Below are 19,616 nucleotides of genomic sequence, written 5' to 3'. Positions count from 1 at the left end.
AGGGCAAAGTAGATTCTGAGGCATCCCGCCTCTCCAGTAAAGTATGACTTTACTTCCAAAACTGGGATAGAACGAAATATTGACTAGACAGTAGTCACTGGACATGCTTTTCTGTCTCTAGCAGCCATTGGATTAGGATTACTATTAAACACCACAGGGGCACTACTAGTCACGAATGCAGGAACAATTGATATAAACCAACCAAGACACGGCGTCTGCGCCATCCCAGCCATAAAATATACCATGCAAATATCAAACACAATCAACGGGCTTGTCATGACATCGTAAAGGTAGACCATCGTCTCCTACAGTGGTCTACCCAGCATCCGGAGACGCTCCCTCAATGCATCCGCCTCGCGGTCCTCTTCAGCATCCGACCTTCTTTCTCTCAGTGATACGGACCGATACTCTCCGTCTCCTCCGGGTGCCCCTACAGTCACCCACACGAACTTGCTTCCGCTGCCCCCTGCTGCCCGCTCCTGGGAGCCCTCCCAGAACAACTCCATGGGGGTTGCAGCGCCTGACGCCTTGTCATGTGTGGGTCGTCCTCCAAGGCGCCCTTGCTTCACCCACCCTTTCATTACCTCCTTAATGAAATTGATCTTCTGTAGGAACGAATTGGCGTCTAGGATATCCCGAACACGTTCATCTGCGGAACTCGCGCCAGTGCCATACGCAATGCCGAGGAAGGTAGCAACTTCGTCCGAAGTGACTGCCCGAGTGTCGAATCCAGATGGGTGCATCTTGCCCTTTGTGCTGAGGTATCTTGCTGCAGAGGGCGAAAGGTGATAGAAGTCGACCCAGGGTGAGGAGCTTCTTGTGCGTCCAGGAGCGATCACGAGCTTCGTGTGATCAGGGAAGTTGAACTGTGTGATGTGTTAGCTGGTGCGACTGACATGTAGAAGTTGGTTGACATACCTGGAAGGCACCATCCCCGAATCCCCAGACGCCAACATTCCCCAGTCGTTGGTAGAACTTGATGAATTGGCCCGAGCTACCGGAAGCCAACTCGTCCTCCAAAACTGCGTCATCTCCGTGTCGGCCTAGAGACCCGATCATGTATTTGCCAAACTGATCGACGAGCTTAACTCGCTTGATCTTTTCGGCGTCCGCACGCGCGCAGTCAAGGCCGGAGTTTGTGCGGATCTTGATACCGGCCGCGGAAGATCCGCTGGAGGAGGCCTTGACCTCGAACAGCGACGGTGAGATCAGAGCTCGCCGAATTCCGCCACGACACTCGGCGAAGTCGCGGGTACAATTTTCATAGAATTCTACCGGCTTACCATGGCGAGGAATGAGCTGGTCTGCCTCGGAATACCCATAGATCGCTCCCTCTTGTTGCTCCTGGCTACGGGCTTTGCGCCGGATGTGTTTTTCGCCATCCCGCACTACTACGCCACTTGCAGGCTGGCCATTCTCTGCCTTGAAGACGCATCCTACGCTGCCATCGTCCAAGACATAGCCAATACCATACCGATTCGTGTAATCCACCCATTTAATCACGTATGCGTGAGGTGGTCGTCGAAGCCCAGCCCGTCTCCGGGCTGCTGAGTGTGGTACCATGTTGGACAGCATGTGTCGCAGATCCATGTTCACGTCATCAAGGGACGTTCTTGGTAGCGCCTCCCATGGGTCTTCCACGTGAAACAAGGGGTGCAGGCCGAGTGTCGAGCGTGGCTTGCTTGCAGAAGCCGTCTTGCTACCAGACCGGCTCAGCGGTTGTGAAGAGAGATCAGGTCGGGCAGGTTTTTCGGGCAAGCTCTCTTGGGCCACGGGAGCTTTCAGCGGTTCTTCTTGTCTCAGCACATCTCTGGTCTCCGATTTCGGCATTGCTCGTTGGGAAGGCTGGCGTGGTCTAACTGGCAAATGATCCATTGCTACGGATGCAGGCCGTTCCTTGGCAGGAGGCGGCAGATGGCCAGTTTCCTGACTGCCCGACTCCAGTCTGCGAGACTGCGAGCGCGTCTGCGAGCGAGTCTGGGAGCGAGTCTTCCCGATTACCAGAGACTCCGGTGCCGTACTAGACTTGGGAATCTGTGGCGCAATGTTTTTGTCTAGATCGCGCAACGAACCCGAGTACGATGCAGCCACACCACGCCGTGCGCGAATTGGCCGCTCTGCAAGACCACCTGAAGGTACAACTGCTGGTTTTGCTTCTGGCTCCTCCTCGAACAAAGCCTTCGCTGTCGGTATGGGATCGGGAATAGCTGCGATTTTCCGGACAGAACCTCTGCCTGTAGCCGCCTGCTGCCGCAGAGTTGCGGCATGGCTCTGCGATTCTTTCCGCCGCTGCTGAGCAGCAGCCAGCGCCGCTTGAGTTCGGGTGAGTGAGGCCACATTACTCCGAGCAGATGCGCTGCTCTTTCTTGACAGGACACTGTCTTCGAAAGAGGAGCCATCTCTGCGTGACAGCAAGGAAGTATCAGGGTCGCTCCAATCACCTATCGGGTCATGGGGGTACCTGTACACAATATCCTCTGGAAGGGGTATGACAGGCTGGAATCCTTTCTCCTCCTCAGATAAGCATTCGGCATATGCTGACTTCGAGCAGTTTTTTCCCGCGGCCTTCCGTGCTGTACCGTCTGGTTTTCTGCCCACGCCACAGAGTGTGTAGAACGCCGCCCTGCAGACCAGGTATCGCTGACTCGGATCATCGATGTGTTCGATGTAGCCAGACAACTTCTCGTCGTATTCCAAGCTGCTCCCAAACATCATTCGATCGCCGCGGGGCTCGTCCGGCTTTAGCCAAACGGGCCTACTAACGCTGCAAGACGGGTCAAGTCGTTTGGGTATGCAACCGTCATACATCCTGAAAAACGGGTGTTCGACGATGTCGTCCGGCTCAGGGCGCTCTTCTTCAGCGAGGTTCAGACACCAGCTCACGAGCGACTTCGCCTCTTCGGGGATGTAATTGGCGCACTCGGTGCCTTTCGGCCACACGTATGCCAAGTTCCGCACCTTTTTATAAATCTCCTCTTGCGTTTTTGATTGGAACGGCGGGTACCCAGTGAGCATCGCGAAACTAGAAGGAATTAGCATGAAGTTGGTACAGACAAATTGGTTGCAGGCTTTACCAGATGACCCCCAAAGACCAGATGTCGACCTTCTGTGTATGACCGCCTTTACTTTTGTCGAGAACCTCTGGTGCAATGTAATTCGGTGTCCCGCACAACGTCCTTCTCCTTTTTTCATCCCTCTCGGACATGATCATTGCTGCCAGACCGAAGTCGCCCACTTTAATATCCATGTTCTGATCCAGAAACAAGTTTCCCATCTTCAGATCGCGATGCGCAACATTTCGCTTGTGTAGGTATTTGATCGCACCGCACAGTTGGACCATGAACCGTCTGACCTCGGGCACACTTAGGCACTTCCTCTTTCTGACCATATCCATGACGGACCCATTCGGACATAGTTCCAGAATGACGTATATACTGCTGTCGAAGACGAAGGCGCGATGGAAGCCGACGATGTGAGGGTGGCGCATTTTCGAGTGAATCTGAAGCTCGGTACGAAACTATGATGGTTTGTCAGCATACCAATTGCAACTACGCGGCATCACAAGGAAGTGATTAGGTTATATACCTTCTCTTGCATCTTCTTCTGTGCCATTTCGGATCGAACCACTTTCATAGCAAAGACACGGCCGGTTCGCAGTAGTGTCCCTTCGTAGCAGATCGCAAAACCTCCCTTCCCAAGAAAAGCGCCGGTCGAGTATCGCTCTCCATCCTCTTCCGGCTCCAAAATCAATGATGGTGGTGGCGGCGCATGATTTTTCGATGACGAAGCTTTCTGAGCGGCGGCGGCAGCGGCAGCATTTTTATCCAATACTTTGCGCTCCATAGAGATCTTTGGCTTGACAATTTGGTTTGTCGACCGTGGTGATAGCGCCTCCATCTTGCCTTGAGGGAGCACTTTGTGCCTTAATGTGATCGGGTATCAATGTTGGCGACAAAAGAACGGCGGTGATCTCGAAACCAGACTTGAGCGGACATCAACTCAGACGATATAAGCGATCAATAGTGGTACAGTGCACTGGGGGTATAATGGATCTAGTGGGCTTGTGCTCTATCGCCTGTAAGTAACCATATACAGCAATGAAGTTATGCGACTTCGTCCCGGGGGCCAGCGACCGGTGAGGGGGTTTCACCGCACGGTGATGGAACACTGAAACCGCAAGACCGAGAGCGAAGTAGTGAGGCATTGAGAACATATACTTACTAAAAATGAATGAATATCAAACAATTGACGCTCAAAAACAACAATATGCAATCAATGGCACTCCAATCAGGGAGACCGCGACCAGGGAGAGGTGGGGGGGAAGACAGGAAGTGAAGTAGGGATAGACAGAAGCAAAGACGGAGAGCTTCCCGGATGGAGACCAAACGAACTTCCCCATGCGGCAATCGATAAACATTGATCCGAATGCCTGTCCAACGCGCATTGCTAATGTCAGCAGGCACAGCAACCGCACATTATGCACAGCTATGCGCCCCACGAGTCCCGCTGCCGGTTGATGCCTGACCATCCAGTCAGCAGTTGTGAATCATCTTCGACCAACTTCCAGGTCCATGTGAAGAGCTATTTTAAGACCTCGCCTTACCGTGATATGGATTCAAGTCGCTCATAATACATCTCTAGGACCTCTCTCTTCATTCTTTCCTAAAATCTCTCTTCTCCCTCCCCTCCACCCACCATGTCTCTCACCCTCAAGCTCTCCTCCCTTGTTATCCGCACCTTGTCAAAGCCGATCGCCGTACGCTTATTCCACCCTTGCAGTGATGCGCTGCTGACCGGAACTGACTGACACTTCAAAGAACCAAATCAAGGCCCAGGCTCGCGAACATGAACGCTTCCGGCGCATCTGCGTCTCTATGGCGCAAGGTCTCCACCGTATCGACATGCGTCTCCGGCTAGGCAACATTCGCGACAACGCCGCATCGCAAAAACGAGCAGCTGCTGAAAGGGAGCTCCGAAAGCACAAGCCCACGTCCCCAACGGTCAAGACGGAAGTAGAGGCGAAAGCGGAAGAGGAAGCCATTGCGAAAGCCAAAGCGGCGGCAGAGGAGGCAGCGAAGCCGGCACCGAAACCTCACATTCGACCATTGTCCGAGTCCAAGGCCATCGAGTCCGGTGCCACATTTATCAGCGAGACATTCTTGTTTATTGTTGCGGGAGGATTGATTGTCTTTGAGTCGTGGAGGTCTCGGAGAAAGGAAACAACCCGCAGGGAGGACGTTGAGACTCGATTGGCCGAGCTGGAGCAGTCTGAGAAGGCCGCCCGGCTAGCACTGTTGGCCTTGGAGAAGGAGCTGCTTCAACAGAAGGCCAAGCACGGGGAACTACCCAAGTCCTCCTCGAGGATCCTACCACGCGAGGTGTGGGACGTGAACCAAGAGGATGAGGTGAAGCCAGCCGAGGAGCCGGGCTTGCTGTCGTGGATTACGTCGTATCTGCCTTGGGGGGAGAGTCCGGAACAACGGGCAGAGTCTGTGATCAAGGAGAGCAAGAGTGCAGCGAAGCCATCAGTTGATGCGCCAACCTCACCGGCATCGAAACCAGCCGAACCGGAAGCGAAAGCGCCAGAGCCGAAAAAAGCTTGAGCGATGCCAGTATTAGACTTATGCACCTGTATATATTGTTATAGATCAGTTGGGGCACTCTGTGGTGGACTATCTTGTTAATGATGTTGCGATACCCTTAGACATGACGGAAGGCAAACATGCGGAGGCTTATAAATATAATTCACTCCTCTCTTCAATGGGCGTATCTTCAACATACCACATACCTTCGAACATATACTACATAGGATGGAGCCGGACAACTCTGTTTCTCTTCGCGGCACCTACTGCCTTTCACTTCGAGAGCAATCAATATGGAGAATGCTTGAGCCAATCTTGAGAATGTCTCCGGGCCTAAAAGGTTGGTAGACTTCGATTGAGGATGGAGCTTCCCTCTGATACGGATACAGCGGGGGAGGTGAAAGAGGGGAGTGATTTCAACTTCCGCCTGGGTAATGATACAGCGACACTAAGTATCCTCCTGTTAACACCCTCATCCATTGAAGCGTCTGTTGCAGAAGAGACTACATTCAGACTACGCCAATTCTCCTCCCTCGCAGGTGGCGTCGACAAGGAAGCTGTGGTATACCTGCTGTCCGAGGCACCGTTCCATAGTGCAAGTGGGAGATATCGTCTTGATGGGCTGGTAGCATTGCAAGCACTGTGCGAGCATTCTCCACATTCATCTAGAAGTAGTTGTGACTAATATTGAGGAGTTGTACAGGATGATCGAATCCCTCCCAAACGTGCTGCCTGTCATTCCTATTGCAGACGCGGATTGCTTCCTGGCCTCTGTGCAAGAATATATCACCAACCTTGAGGCAATCAAGATTCCACGGCAACAATGCTCTGCGAACACAATGGGTTTTGCAAGATCCAGGTTCTTCTCTGCTACATCATTTGATGAACAGGGGGGTCAGAGCTTCAGAGGTTTCGCTGGGTAGTTGTAGGACTCATGGAACTATAAGTGGGATCAGCAACTACGGCAGTATTATGGCAAATAATTACACCCCTTTATTCTTATTGTAAGGGGTTTGAAAGTCAGCCCAATGCTGTTTCTTTCTTAGATGGTGTATTTGATGATGTCACGTGTGTTTCGTTGCCCAATTGTGTAGTACCAAGTCAGGATAGTATCAGTAAGTTGTTGTGGTACTAATTGGAGTAGGAGAACATATCAGGTTGGGAGGCGAGGAAGTTAGGTACACACGACAACCCAAAATATATTTTCGGGAGTGGATCGTATTCGTTTATCAGGACTATCCCCCTATCCAGGGGTTCTACATTAGAAGAAAACCAATTTCCATCAGTACTAGCCCCTAATCAATGCAATTGATGAAATGTGGCAGATGTTATGGTAAGAAATCCGGGATCAGCTGGATGGTGAAGGAGGGAACTAGTTCCTAGTTTCTAGTAATAAAAGCCGGACAAGCATTGGGCTGCAGGAGGGGTGACGTAGTGAGAGGGAGAGGAAGAGTCGAGGAAGAGTCGAGGAAGAGTCGACGAAGAAGGAAAAGGAACCGTTGGCAACTAATGGCAGCCTCAGGCACTGACACCCATCAGTCCCTTGGATCGTCGGTGCCTCGGACGGGCGTGTGCGGCCAGCCCTTCTTTTCTTTCTTTCTTCCCTTAACAACGAACTAACTAACTAACTGACTGACTGGAACCTTTTAGCGCCAGGGACCCGGGACTTCCAGGGGCGACTGGCGCTCGGGGATTTTTACTTTTACTTTTACTTTTGCCCCGGAGGCAACAACATATAGTAGTAGATAGTATCCCTACGGTTAAGTACTCAACTTACTTACTTACTAACTAGTATAACTCTGGTACTACCAATCCTAGTTGATTTAGATGGGATGGTCGGGTACTAACAGTAATAAGTGATTGCGCGTATTCGAGGCAGCGCAACCCAAGTGTGGCGCAGGCTCCATCGGCCGGCCCGCCGAATCACCGGCTCTCTTCTTCCAGTCTTGTGTCTGTCGTTACTTAGAATAGCGAAAGAGGGACCCCGGCCATTCTCTCCTCCTCCTCCTCCTCCTCCTCCACAAGGCACCCTTCCGTCATTCTTCCTCCCTCTTTCTCTTTCTCTCTCCCCTCGTCCTCTTCGCATTCCTATACCCCTCTTCTATTACCTTACACACCCTTATTCTTTCCTGCGGGCCCCTCCTTACACCATCCACTAGCTTCTTGGAATGAACCATACGCCCGCTGCGTTCATTCCCTATCCGCTGTGAATTTATCCGCCCCGTTCCTGTCCAGATTGATAGGCCAGATATCGTGACGCTTGGGCGCAACTTCCGGGGAGGTCGGTAGCCACAATCATGGTGAGTCGCAGCCCATTTCCCTGCCAGTTTGATGCCAGAGGTTTACCCTTTTGGATTGAATTGTCTTTTGCTAACCCCCATGTCTCATTGTTAGGGTCATTCACGACGTCCGGCTGGCGGGGAGAAGAAGAGTCGCGGCTTCGGTCGCTCCAAGGCCGCCGCCGATGTGGGCGACGGGCGACAGGCGGGCAAGCCTCAGGTCAAGAAGGCCGTCTTCGAAAGTACAAAGAAGAAGGAGATTGGTGTCTCAGATCTTACCCTCCTTAGCAAAATCTCCAACGAGGCCATCAATGAGAACCTCAAACTCCGCTTCGAACATGACGAGATCTACGTAAGCTGCCGCTGCCACCACTACCGCCACTACTACCACACACATTCGGGCAAGGCTATCTAGGCGAGGACAATAACTAATGGACGACTTCCATAGACATACATTGGACATGTGTTGGTGTCTGTTAACCCGTTCCGCGACTGTAAGTGGCTTCCCCTGAGCGCCATCAGTGCCCGTGGTCGCATGGCTGACCACGCCCCCTATTCTAGTGGGCATCTATACCGATCGTGTCCTCGAGTCCTACCGGGGGAAGAACCGACTCGAAGTCCCGCCCCACGTTTTCGCGGTCGCAGAATCCGCCTACTACAACATGAAGTCATACAAGGATAACCAGTGCGTGATCATTTCAGGAGAGTCGGGTGCGGGTAAGACGGAAGCGGCCAAGCGGATCATGCAGTACATCGCCAGTGTATCTGGTGGCAGCGACTCGTCCATCCAACAGACCAAGGACATGGTTTTGGCCACCAACCCGTTGCTCGAATCGTTTGGTAACGCAAAGACCCTGCGCAACAACAACTCCTCCCGTTTCGGAAAATACCTGGAACTGGAATTCAACACCAATGGCGAGCCGGTGGGTGCCAACATTACAAACTATCTGTTAGAGAAGTCAAGAGTGGTGGGCCAGATCACGAATGAGCGAAACTTCCACATTTTCTACCAATTTACCAAGGCTGCACCGCAGAAGTACAGAGGTAGGCGCAATTAATCCCGGTTCCTGTGAACGCGCTAACAGCTCGTGACCAGACATGTTCGGCATACAACAACCTCAGTCCTATCTCTACACCAGCCGGTCAAAGTGCTACGATGTCCCCGGCGTCGATGATGCGGCCGAATTTAGAGACACCATCAATGCAATGGGTGTCATCGGGATGGCAGAAGCTGAACAGGATGAGGTGTTCCGCATGCTGGCCGCGATCCTGTGGATCGGAAACATCCAGTTTGCCGAAGACGATTCCGGGAACGCTGCCATCACTGACCAGTCGGTGGTCGACTTTGTCGCATACTTGCTGGAGGTCGATGCCGCGCAGGTGAACAAGGCGCTGACCATCCGGTTGATGGAGACGGCCCGCGGAGGCCGCAGGGGATCGGTTTATGAGGTTCCGTTGAACACGGTGCAGGCGCTGGCTGTTCGTGATGCGTTGTCCAAGGCGATCTACTTCAATCTCTTTGACTGGATTGTTGGGCGGGTCAACTCTTCATTGACCGCCAGAGGGTCGGTGGCGAACTCCATCGGTATCTTGGATATCTACGGGTTTGAGATTTTCGAGAAGAACTCGTTTGAGCAACTGTGTATTAACTACGTCAATGAGAAGTTGCAGCAGATCTTCATCCAGTTGACCTTGAAGGCGGAGCAGGATGAGTATGCGCGGGAACAGATCCAGTGGACCCCGATCAAATACTTTGATAACAAGGTGGTCTGCTCGTTGATTGAGGACAAGCGTCCCCCTGGTGTCTTTGCAGCGCTGAACGATGCCTGCGCGACAGCGCATGCCGACTCCGGCGCGGCGGACAACACATTCGTCGGCCGTCTCAACTTCCTGGGCCAGAACCCCAACTTTGAGAGCCGCCAGGGCCAGTTTATCGTCAAGCATTACGCCGGTGACGTCAGCTATGCAGTCGAGGGCATGACCGACAAGAACAAGGACCAGCTGCTGAAGGATCTGTTGAACCTCGCCGGTTCTAGCAGCAACCAATTCGTCCACACCCTCTTCCCCAACCAGGTCAACCAGGATGATAAGAGACGTCCGCCCACCGCCAGCGACAAGATCAAGGCATCTGCCAACGACCTTGTGGCGACCTTGATGAAGGCACAGCCGTCTTACATTCGGACCATCAAGCCCAACGATAACAAAGCGCCCCGGGAGTACAACCAAGGCAACGTGCTGCACCAGATCAAGTATCTGGGTCTGCAGGAGAACGTACGTATTCGTCGCGCTGGTTTCGCCTACCGTCAAACGTTTGATAAGTTTGTGGAACGCTTCTACCTGCTGTCGCCCAAGACATCCTACGCCGGCGACTACACGTGGACGGGCGATGAGGAGTCTGGTGCCCGCCAAATCCTCAAAGACACCAGTATCCCCGCAGAAGAGTACCAGATGGGTATCACCAAGGTCTTTGTCAAGACCCCGGAGACGCTATTCGCCTTGGAGACGATGCGCGACCGGTACTGGCACAACATGGCCATTCGCATTCAGCGTGCTTGGCGCAACTACCTGCGCTACCGCATTGAATGCGCCATCCGCATCCAGCGGTTCTGGCGTCGCATGACAGGCGGTCTGGAGTTCATCAAACTGCGGGACCAAGGACATCAGGTCCTTCAGGGCAAGAAGGAGCGGCGCAGGATGAGTTTGCTCGGGTCGCGGCGCTTCCTCGGAGATTATGTGGGCGTTGGCAATAAGGGTGGACCGGGCGAGATGATCCGGAACGGTGCAGGCATTAACGGTGAGTAGCATGGTTTGTGTGTGTGTAGGATCTGGCTGACAAGTGCTAGGATCGGAAAATATTCTCTTTTCTTGCCGTGGCGAAGTATTGATTTCTAAGTTTGGCCGGTCCAGCAAGCCGGCGCCGCGCATCTTTGTTTTGGTAAGTCGACGCTCCTTGCTGCAACTGGACGCAGCTGACAACGCAGACCAACCGACACGTCTACATCGTGGCACAAACGCTGGTCAACAACCAGCTTCAGATTGCGTCAGAGAGGACGATACCTATCGGAGCGATCAAGTCCGTCAGCACATCGAACCTGAAGGATGACTGGTTCTCGCTTGTGGTGGGCGGACAGGAGCCGGACCCGCTGATGAACTGTGTCTTCAAGACGGAGTTCTTCACCCACCTCACCAATGCACTTCGCGGACAGCTGAACCTGAAGATTGCTGACCAGTAAGCTCGTTTCATCCTCATAGAGAGAGCGCCACTAATTTTTCCTAGCATCGAGTACAACAAGAAGCCGGGCAAGCTGGCCACCGTCAAGGTGGTCAAGGACCCTGGGGCCTCGAACGTCGACAGCTACAAGAGCAGCACCATCCATACGAGTGCGGGTGAACCCCCTAGCTCTGTTTCCAAACCCACGCCACGCCCGAAGCAGGTTGCTGCGCGACCCGTGACGAAGGGCAAGTTGCTCCGGCCTGGCGGTCCTGGCGGCGGGCCCTCGAAGTTGGCATCCAGACCTGTACCGGCGCGCCAGCCTTTGCCTCAGTCCACGCCGCAGCCCGCTGCCGTGCTACCACCCCCCGCCCCCAGGCCAGCGGTGTCGCCCGCAGCACAGCCCAGACCGGTCCCTCAACCTGTTGCCGCGGTTGCCGCAGCGCAGCACACACGAAATGCATCCACCAGCTCCGCAAGGGCGCCGCCCCCACCTCCCCCGGCGACGCCGCCAGCCCAGAAGAAGCCAATGGCGAAGGTGTTGTACGACTTTAACAGCGACCAGACCAACGAACTGTCGATCCGGGCGGGCGAACTTGTGCAGATTGTGTCCAAGGAAGGAAATGGTAAGTCACACAACCCATTGTTTACGACGAATGTCAGCTAATGTCTGCAGGATGGTGGTTGTGTATGAACACAGCGACATCGGTTCAGGGCTGGACGCCCGAGGCCTACCTTGAGGAGCAAGTAGCAGCGTCACCTAAGCCTGCACCGCCCCCGCCGCCACCGGCTGCACCCCGCGCCAGCCCCGTGCCGGCGACTAATGGTGCCGCCGCCGCTGTGGCCGCCAAAGCCAAGGCCAAGCCGGCACCGCCGGCCCCGCCAGCGAAGCGGCCCAACATGGCTGGGCGGAAGGTGGCGCCCGCACCCCCAGCAGCACCGCGCGATAGTGCCGTGAGCATGAACTCGCACGACTCATCTGGCGGCAGCGGACGGGGGACACCCAACAGCGCGTCGAACGCGAGTCTGGCGGGAGGATTGGCGGAGGCACTAAAGGCGCGACAGCACGCGATGCAGGGACATCATGATGAAGACGATGAGTGGTAGACTACATACTACACTGTCGAGAATGAGCTAGAAGCATACCCGGTAGATAAAATAGACATGTATAGCACTGCTACAGCTGGACCAGTAGATATACCCTCCCTGTCATCAATGCAACCAACATCCTCACAATATCACAAACCCGTCCTCATAATACCCAACCAACAACCTTATAATATTTACTTACAAGAACTTACTCGCCAAACTCATCAACGCCCCCGGACCACCCGTACCACTCGACCCACTGCCCTGACTCTTCATATACATCTTAAACGCCATCTCAGCCGCCGAGTTAACAGCCGACTGCTTATCACCAGACTGCCCCAACACCAGTTAGCCCACATCCCCCAAGAGAAGAAGAAACCATGAAATAAGTAAGACTTACAACACTGCCAGACCCAGCCTTCTCCTCCCAAAGCTTACTCGCCTGCGCCATCGCCATGCCAATAAACTCATTCTTATCCCCACCGCTGCTACCACCGCTACCACCACCAGAGGTAAACATCTTTAGCGCCTGCATCGCAGCGCCGGCACCCAAGCTGCTGCTATCATGTTGCTGCTGCTCTCCGCCACCGTTATACAGCCGCTGGTGCGACTGCACGAGATGCTCCTCGTCGATGTCCGGTTGCTCGGAGTACTGGCTCTTGCGGTCGGAGAGGAAGCCCAGGGCGGAGGAGAAGAGAGAACTGTCGGAGGAGGATTCGTGGGATTGTGCGTGGTGTTGGGCGGAGGAGAATTCGTCGTCGTAGGATCCAGAATTGCCGTAGCCACCACCACCACCTCCGGAGTATCCTCCGGAGGAAGAGGAGTGGGAGCCGGAGGTGGCTTGTTCGAGGGCGGAGGAGATGAGGTTGGAGAAGGACATATTTTTCTTTATTTTTCTTTATTTTTCTTTGATACTTTGTGTTTGTTTGTTTGTTTTGGGTTGTGTTGTGTTGGGGAGATAGATGATAAGGTGATGATGATGATGGTAGGAGGGGATGATGGAGGGGTTAAGGGGATAAGGAGTATTTATGAGGGGCTGTGGCGGTGTAGACGAGATGTAGAAGGGGGAATGGGGAATGATCGGCAGTGGGGCAGGGCGCTCAGCCACGATCGGGCGATTTAGTTTACTTTGTACGGAGGACTTTGTATTATTATCAAGTAAGTGATGGTGAACAGGGTTGTGAGAATGCTTCGAATCATGGCTAAAACTGCAATAACGTGGTATCTCTAAATCACGGCTCCGCCCAATTATGCAATATAATGCACTACTCATACACCCATCGCTACAATAGCATCGCTTCATGCTCCTCGTCCTCCAAAGTCCACATCCATCGCTGCTGTCGCTCGCGCTCTGTCAACATGCATCGCTCGTCGTCGTCCAGCTCCGTCTCGCGCAGCCACTCGTTCGGTCGATCCCGCAGCCCATATCGTTGTCCCCACTGCCGTCGCTCATATTCCAGGAACCCGCCAAAGTGCTCGTCCGTGTTGGCCACCCAGATCGTGCTGCCATCCGGCGCGTAGTCGGCACCGCCGATCTCCCCAAAGAAGTCGTGCACTTGTCGACGCTGGTATGTCTGCGCGTTGACCACGGCGATGCGGTCCGCCGGCTCACACAGCAGCAGAGTGCGCGGCCCGCCGCCCACGGGCGACCAGCGCAGTGACCGGTATCCGGCCACATCGGACTCGATCTTCTGCAGCATCCGCCACATGCGCACATCCCAGATGATCGCTGTCTTATCTTGATTGCTCGTGGCGATGTGGTGCATGTCGGGCGCCCAGGCGCACGCAAACCCGAAATCGCGGTGTCCGCGCAAGGGGTGCACCGGGCGCCCGGTATCCGCTTCGACGACCCACGCGTCCGCTGAGTCGCCAATCAGCACGCGCAGGCGCCCGTCCGGCGAGGTCGTCGTGCAGTTGATGGCCCGCGAGAGCTCGTGGTCCGCCACAAACGTGTTGGTCTCGCAATCCAGCACCCGCAAGTGACGGTCATTCGACGCGAAGATCCCCTGTGGAGACCGATTCGTCCGACTCGGAATGATGTCGACATGGTTGGTGATGCCATTCGCGTCCTTGGTTACATAGCCTTGCACGCCCGGGCCTGTCGTGCCCGCCGCTCGCACGGCATATTCGCCCGAAAACCCGCCCGCGATGGTCGTGTCGTGCGCCGACTTCATCGTCGAGATCTTGACGGGGCCCTGCAGCCCCGACTCGACCGTCGGCCGTGACAGATCGAGCAGGCAGACGAGATCGTCGTATGCGGGCACCCACGAGTAGACCTTTGACTCGTGTGCAAAGTGGACGGTATTATATGCCGCCACCGACATCAGGTTCCGGAGCTGAAAGTGCTCGATGGTGGCTTTGTGTTCCGTGTACATGGCCTTGCCGCGAAAGTACGACTCTTCCTGCGGCAACCTCGCGCCAGGCCGTTGCCGGGAATATTCCAGGTTGTGGTACGATGTATACGACTGGTCCCGCAGCTCGCGCACATAAGCCCGTTTGATCCGCAAGGCATCCCACCAGGGGATCTGTTGCAGATCGTAGAAATCTCGCGCATACCCCGGCGGTCGATAGATTTTCGGCGGGGGAATCCACCCGATCAGATGCGCAATGGCGCTGCGGGGGAGGTGTGCCGACGACATCGACAGACTGGGAATCGCGGACGCGGCGGACGACTGGTACAGCCACTGGGCAATAAACTGGTCCACGTTCAGATTCCTTTCGCGGGCTAGTACTAGGTTAGCATGCCGTAAGAACCGTAGAAACCGATGGAGACTCACTCGTTCCCACCACTGGAGCAGCAAAATGCGTCTCGCCCGTCGGGTCGGCATTGCTTGAATCGTCCCCCTCGGAAAAAACATTGCTGTAGTCGTCGCGCATGGAACCGGGCCCCAGATCAGATAATTCAGGAGCCGAGGGTGAAGGTGGGTCGTGATAGAAGTCTTCCAGCTCCTCCTCCGACAAGTACGCCGTGCCATGGCGGGTCCCCATGTCACTGGCGACATCGTCGTCGTATTCATCGCCATCATCCGAGTAGAACTTTTGCGTGTCATCCGGGTCGTCCTCTGCGATGGACTGCGACGTGGACCGGTTCTCCATCACCGACGGCTCATAGTCCATGATCAGATCGGTCGCCTCCCCATCTTCGGTGTCGCTGGAGATGGTGGACGCGACGTGGTGTGCGGAGACCGGGGTATCCAGCGACTGGTTGAGGAGGGCTGCCATACCGACGTGTCCACCGATGTAGGGTTCCAGCGGGACGCCACCCATCTCCGACAGCGCGTCCGTCATTTCCGAGTCCGAGACGTACCATTCCACCGGGGGCGACGACGGGTTGGGCGCATGGTCGGGCACAGTCTGACGCACCAGTAAATCGTCGCGCGCCCTCACCGCATTCACCACCTCGGAGGAAGTAGCGTAGGGCCGATCGGGAGACTCGAAGACGTGCGTATACTGGGGGACAGCCAGGAAGGCGGAGGCGGCCAATTCGCTCGTGTTCCGATCGTCTGTATCACCGTGGATGCCCGCCGCGGAAGCGTCCGAGCTGACGGCGGGCGCGGGGTCTTCGATGGACGGCATCTGCAACCGGGTCGACGAGGAGGCGTTAGGCGAGGGCAGACTGTCTGGGGTCCAGGGATGTGAGGATCTGGGGACGGTACATGCTGACGGGCTGCGAGCGCGGGTACTCGGGGGTCCCGGCAGGACCGAGGTGCTGGAGGAGGACTCGGAGGCAGAGGAGGACGAAGACGAAGGGAAATCGGAGGCAGTCGGGCCAGGCATTCCGGTCAGGGCGGACGCAGAGTTGACAACGGGCTGGCCACCGATCAACTGGGGCGAGCGGTGGGGAGAAATAAGCAGGGAGTGGAATTTAAGTAGTAAGGAATTCAGACGGAGGAGGGATCAACCGGTGATTGGCACTGGGGTGGGTTGCACAGGGATGAGGGCCGGTCGGGACCACGTTGTTGGTCCTCCGATCGCAGTCAATCAATCAATCAATCCCCGTCGGATCTGGACTTCTGCAGCCGATAAGTCAAGTTCACCCCGCAGGGCGTATTGCCCACCTCCCCCACACCGATAGGGATAAGCGTAGGGTTGAACTCCCAGAGTGGGACAGCCACTGCGCTAGCTGAGGAGAAAATGGCAGAGAGTCAGTGTGTGTTGTGTGTTGTGTGACCAACCCACCATGAAAAGGTCAGTGGTGGTGGTGGTGGCTTAGCAGTGTGGGAGGAGAAGGAAGGAAGGGAAGTAAGGAAGCCAGTGGGAGGCGGACAGAAGGAATGGAAGAATCCCGAGGTGGAGGGGCGGTGTCGCACCACAGTAACACCACCAATAAACACACCACTAGATAAGTACTGGCCGGTGAAGAGGTTATAAGTTGGAGGTGAAGGCCGAAAGGTAGTAAGTAGGTAGAAGGGAAAAAGCAAAATACCCGGCAGGACTCAAGATGGGAGTGGGAGGCCAAGAGGCCGTCAATCATACCCCAGTTAGGGTAGACTGCAGGAAAGAGGCAGCAGATGCCGCAGAAGAGGGAGGAAAAGGAGGCAAAAAGTAAGAGAGAAATGGGGAATGAAAAGAAGGAGACGGTCGAAGAAGAGGTAGAAGCGAGACAGAGAGGGAGGAGGAAAAAGCAACTTAGAACTTGTAAGAGACGGAAGGGAAAGAGAGAGAGAGAACGTGGATCCCGATCGGGGCTGTCACATGGAGGGGGGAGTTGCCGATCACGAGGCAAAGACAAGAAAGAGATGATTGTAAAACTAGTAGAACTTTATGTATGGGGGTTTGCTGCAGTTTGTGAGTTGGGAAGTTAATGCTGCTTCTATTCTAACCCTGTTTTAAGTTTAAAGACTAGTTAGACAGTAGTAGATAGTACTTGGTACAAGTGACATGTTCTGATTCTAACGGGATGTATATGTCCGCAGTCAGGGCTTGCTACCCAGTAGGTACTAAGGGACTAAGTACCAAGTAGTTCAAATCCCGATTGGATTGGTTTCTTTTTCTCTGGTGTCTGATCTATTTGTATTGAGGCTTGGTAGTGCTCCTCCACGTTCACGCAGCCTGATTTTATCTGTCAGATTCCCCATTTTGAGGCTCCCACACCAGCAGTAGAGATTGAAGATCTTATTACACTATTGCTGTATGGGTACGTTTCACTTCTTTCTGATCGAGAAGATCCCCCATTAAATAATACGAAGAAAAGAGCACTACTGCGGGAAAGTATAATAAGAATAACGGCCTGAGGCCTCCTAAGAATAGAAGCATACTGTCGGTCTTACTATTATTCCGACTCCACTGACTGGTCAATAGCAGTACTTTATTACATTCATTGACACCACTCGGTAACTGTCAAGCATACGACTTGGTTCAGACGAAATCCTATTCAAAGAGTTGGTCCCATCCCGAAGATTAGAGGACACAGCTCCATTTCTGGAAGCGCAAGACCAAGGAACGTTTCTATCATTTGCTTGACAGATGCTCGGCTGGCTGCTGGAGGAGAGAAAGACAGCTCGCGAGTTGATAGATCTTCCATGACTCAAGCTTGGTGATTGATCTACCGCCCCGTTACATTTGGGCATAGATGATGTACTAAGGGGTCTTCGTTGTCGAACAACATTAGCTGGGCAGCTTTGTACACGACGAGTGCTTGTCATTAGAGTGTCCACCACTTTAGTACTACTTACCTGAATACGATAGTTAGTACTCACAACCAATGCCGCTTTATAATTGGCCCCGCAGGCCGAACGTGGGCGGGGTATGTGCCTGAGACACCAACTAATATGATAAGTAATGTAGTACCAACTAACTACTTATCTCTGCGCATCGATAACGCATCATCCCCCCTCACTCCTGTTCAGCAGTAAGTATGTATGTATACCCCAGCAACTCCACACCCTTCTTTCATTAATACTACACTGGACTTTTCGATTCACTCACAACTCCGAGATATTCTATCATGGAATCCCAGGAATTCCTACTGATTCTCATGCCCTGTGCTTTCCCAGACACATGGATCGATAACCTGAAAAGCGCTGTGCCCCACATGCGCATCGAGAAACGCGAAATTGACCGATTTGCTACGGAGCTGCCCACTGACATCTCCCCCGAGACATGGAAAGAGGTTACAGCACTCCTCACCTGGAAGCTTCTTCCGCCCAAAGAACTGGCTCCAAGTCTACAATATGTCCAACTCTTGAGTGCCGGGTGCAATCACGTTCTGGGTACCCAGCTGTTTGATGAGACAGACGTTGCATTCTGTACAGCGAATGGAGTTCATCCGTGAGTTTCGTTCAGGCATATCCTGGAAGAAGGAGATAACTGACGGATCAGACCTCAAATCACAGAATGGGCGTTCATGACCTTCCTTGCCTTTCAGCACCATCGCATGTCGACCCCACCCATCGATAGGAACATAACACTAACGATGAGTTAGTCCCGGCATACCTTGACAACCAGAAAGCCGGTAAATGGATCGACCCGACATCGGATGAGGACACTGAGGATGCAGTTGGCCTCAGAGTGTGAGTGTGACTTTGAGTCTTTCAAGTATTCAGCAATTGACACACATATACTAGTGGATTCATGGGCTATGGAAGTATCGGCCGGCAATGCGCCCGAGTCGCCAAAGCCTTTGGCATGGACGTCCATGCCTTTACACTACACCCCCGAGCCACGCCGGAATCACGAAAAGCAGATTCATATAGCGAGCCAGGCCTTGGGGACGAAGACGGTACATTTCCGTCAAAGTGGTTTTGGGGCAAAGATCAACTCAATGACTTCCTGGGTTCAGATCTCGACTTGCTGGTGATTACTGTCCCGCTGACTGGGCAGACACGAGGCCTGATCGGGCGGGAGCAATTCGCCCAGCTCAGCAAGAAGAAGGCTTATGTTAGCAACATTGCCCGGGGAGCAGTGATCAAAACGGATGATCTTATGGAAGCCCTGGATGCGGGTCAGATCCGAGGCGCAGCACTGGATGTTACAGATCCGGAGCCATTGCCAGCTGACCATAAGCTGTGGGGGTATAAGAATGTCATCATTACTCCGCATTGCAGTGGGAATTCAACCCACTATAATGATCGTGCTATTAAGATACTGCAGAGCAATTTGGAAAGACGGGCTCGTGGACAGCATCTGATCAACCAAGTTGATAAAGAGTTGGGATACTGATGTAGATGGATGAGAATCTGACGATAACGTGACTACTCACACATAGAATTATAGAGAGCTAGATGCATTAGTATTAAAATGATCACAGAGCTTATGAAACTCAACAAGTCACAGCACACCCTTCAGGCTCCCTCTATACCCCGCTTATGCCTCAGACATTACTATTTCAGGCGGTGAGGGTCTGCCCGACATATGGAGAAAGTGGCAGGCGGAAGTCAGAGCGGCGTTGATCGCCGTTCCTTCCAGACAGCGATCACAACTGACTAATACATACATTTTCGAATGGGGGAGTGT

At 53.9% G+C, this 19,616-nt stretch overlaps 7 protein-coding genes across 7 annotated transcripts; 4 read left to right on the top strand and 3 right to left on the bottom strand.

Moving 5' to 3' along the window:
• Positions 1-170: 170 nt before the first annotated feature.
• Positions 171-4,329, bottom strand: BO85DRAFT_419163 (serine/threonine protein kinase). Its single transcript, XM_025657846.1, has 5 exons — positions 4,222-4,329; positions 3,586-4,068; positions 3,075-3,517; positions 919-3,022; positions 171-866 (listed from the first exon to the last, which is right to left on the bottom strand). Exons 2-5 carry the CDS (start codon positions 3,895-3,897, stop codon positions 306-308), a joined length of 3,420 nt encoding a protein of 1,139 aa, XP_025516387.1. The 5' UTR covers positions 3,898-4,068; positions 4,222-4,329; the 3' UTR covers positions 171-305.
• Positions 4,330-4,539: 210 nt separating this feature from the next.
• BO85DRAFT_419161 (OPA3 family protein) lies at positions 4,540-5,765 on the top strand. Its single transcript, XM_025657845.1, has 2 exons — positions 4,540-4,756; positions 4,818-5,765. Exons 1-2 carry the CDS (start codon positions 4,697-4,699, stop codon positions 5,601-5,603), a joined length of 846 nt encoding a protein of 281 aa, XP_025516386.1. The 5' UTR covers positions 4,540-4,696; the 3' UTR covers positions 5,604-5,765.
• BO85DRAFT_275497 (uncharacterized protein) lies at positions 5,708-6,965 on the top strand. The gene is made up of 3 exons (XM_025655139.1): positions 5,708-5,922; positions 5,972-6,224; positions 6,286-6,965. The coding sequence occupies exons 1-3, from the start codon at positions 5,811-5,813 to the stop codon at positions 6,503-6,505; spliced, it is 585 nt and encodes a 194-aa protein (XP_025516385.1). The 5' UTR covers positions 5,708-5,810; the 3' UTR covers positions 6,506-6,965.
• Positions 6,966-7,600: 635 nt separating this feature from the next.
• BO85DRAFT_448512 (class I myosin myoA) lies at positions 7,601-12,262 on the top strand. Its single transcript, XM_025659950.1, has 9 exons — positions 7,601-7,882; positions 7,977-8,213; positions 8,310-8,355; positions 8,423-8,905; positions 8,958-10,655; positions 10,705-10,796; positions 10,843-11,090; positions 11,139-11,698; positions 11,749-12,262. Exons 1-9 carry the CDS (start codon positions 7,880-7,882, stop codon positions 12,177-12,179), a joined length of 3,798 nt encoding a protein of 1,265 aa, XP_025516384.1. The 5' UTR covers positions 7,601-7,879; the 3' UTR covers positions 12,180-12,262.
• Positions 12,163-13,166, bottom strand: BO85DRAFT_448510 (uncharacterized protein). Its single transcript, XM_025659949.1, has 2 exons — positions 12,562-13,166; positions 12,163-12,494 (listed from the first exon to the last, which is right to left on the bottom strand). The coding sequence occupies exons 1-2, from the start codon at positions 13,039-13,041 to the stop codon at positions 12,360-12,362; spliced, it is 615 nt and encodes a 204-aa protein (XP_025516383.1). The 5' UTR covers positions 13,042-13,166; the 3' UTR covers positions 12,163-12,359.
• A 164-nt stretch (positions 13,167-13,330) lies between these two features.
• Positions 13,331-16,066, bottom strand: BO85DRAFT_448509 (WD40 repeat domain-containing protein). Its single transcript, XM_025659948.1, has 2 exons — positions 14,939-16,066; positions 13,331-14,886 (listed from the first exon to the last, which is right to left on the bottom strand). Exons 1-2 carry the CDS (start codon positions 15,936-15,938, stop codon positions 13,445-13,447), a joined length of 2,442 nt encoding a protein of 813 aa, XP_025516382.1. The 5' UTR covers positions 15,939-16,066; the 3' UTR covers positions 13,331-13,444.
• A 1,964-nt stretch (positions 16,067-18,030) lies between these two features.
• Positions 18,031-19,425, top strand: BO85DRAFT_477144 (D-isomer specific 2-hydroxyacid dehydrogenase family protein). Its single transcript, XM_025662820.1, has 4 exons — positions 18,031-18,431; positions 18,483-18,535; positions 18,586-18,673; positions 18,728-19,425. The coding sequence occupies exons 1-4, from the start codon at positions 18,109-18,111 to the stop codon at positions 19,320-19,322; spliced, it is 1,059 nt and encodes a 352-aa protein (XP_025516381.1). The 5' UTR covers positions 18,031-18,108; the 3' UTR covers positions 19,323-19,425.
• The last annotated feature ends 191 nt before the right edge of the window (positions 19,426-19,616 follow it).

The sequence above is a fragment of the Aspergillus piperis genome, assembly GCF_003184755.1.
Source record: "Aspergillus piperis CBS 112811 unplaced genomic scaffold BO85scaffold_7, whole genome shotgun sequence".
NCBI classification, from domain to species: domain Eukaryota; kingdom Fungi; phylum Ascomycota; class Eurotiomycetes; order Eurotiales; family Aspergillaceae; genus Aspergillus; species Aspergillus piperis.
Note: the sequence above shows the minus strand (reverse complement) of the source record. Positions and strands in the feature narration are given on the sequence as shown.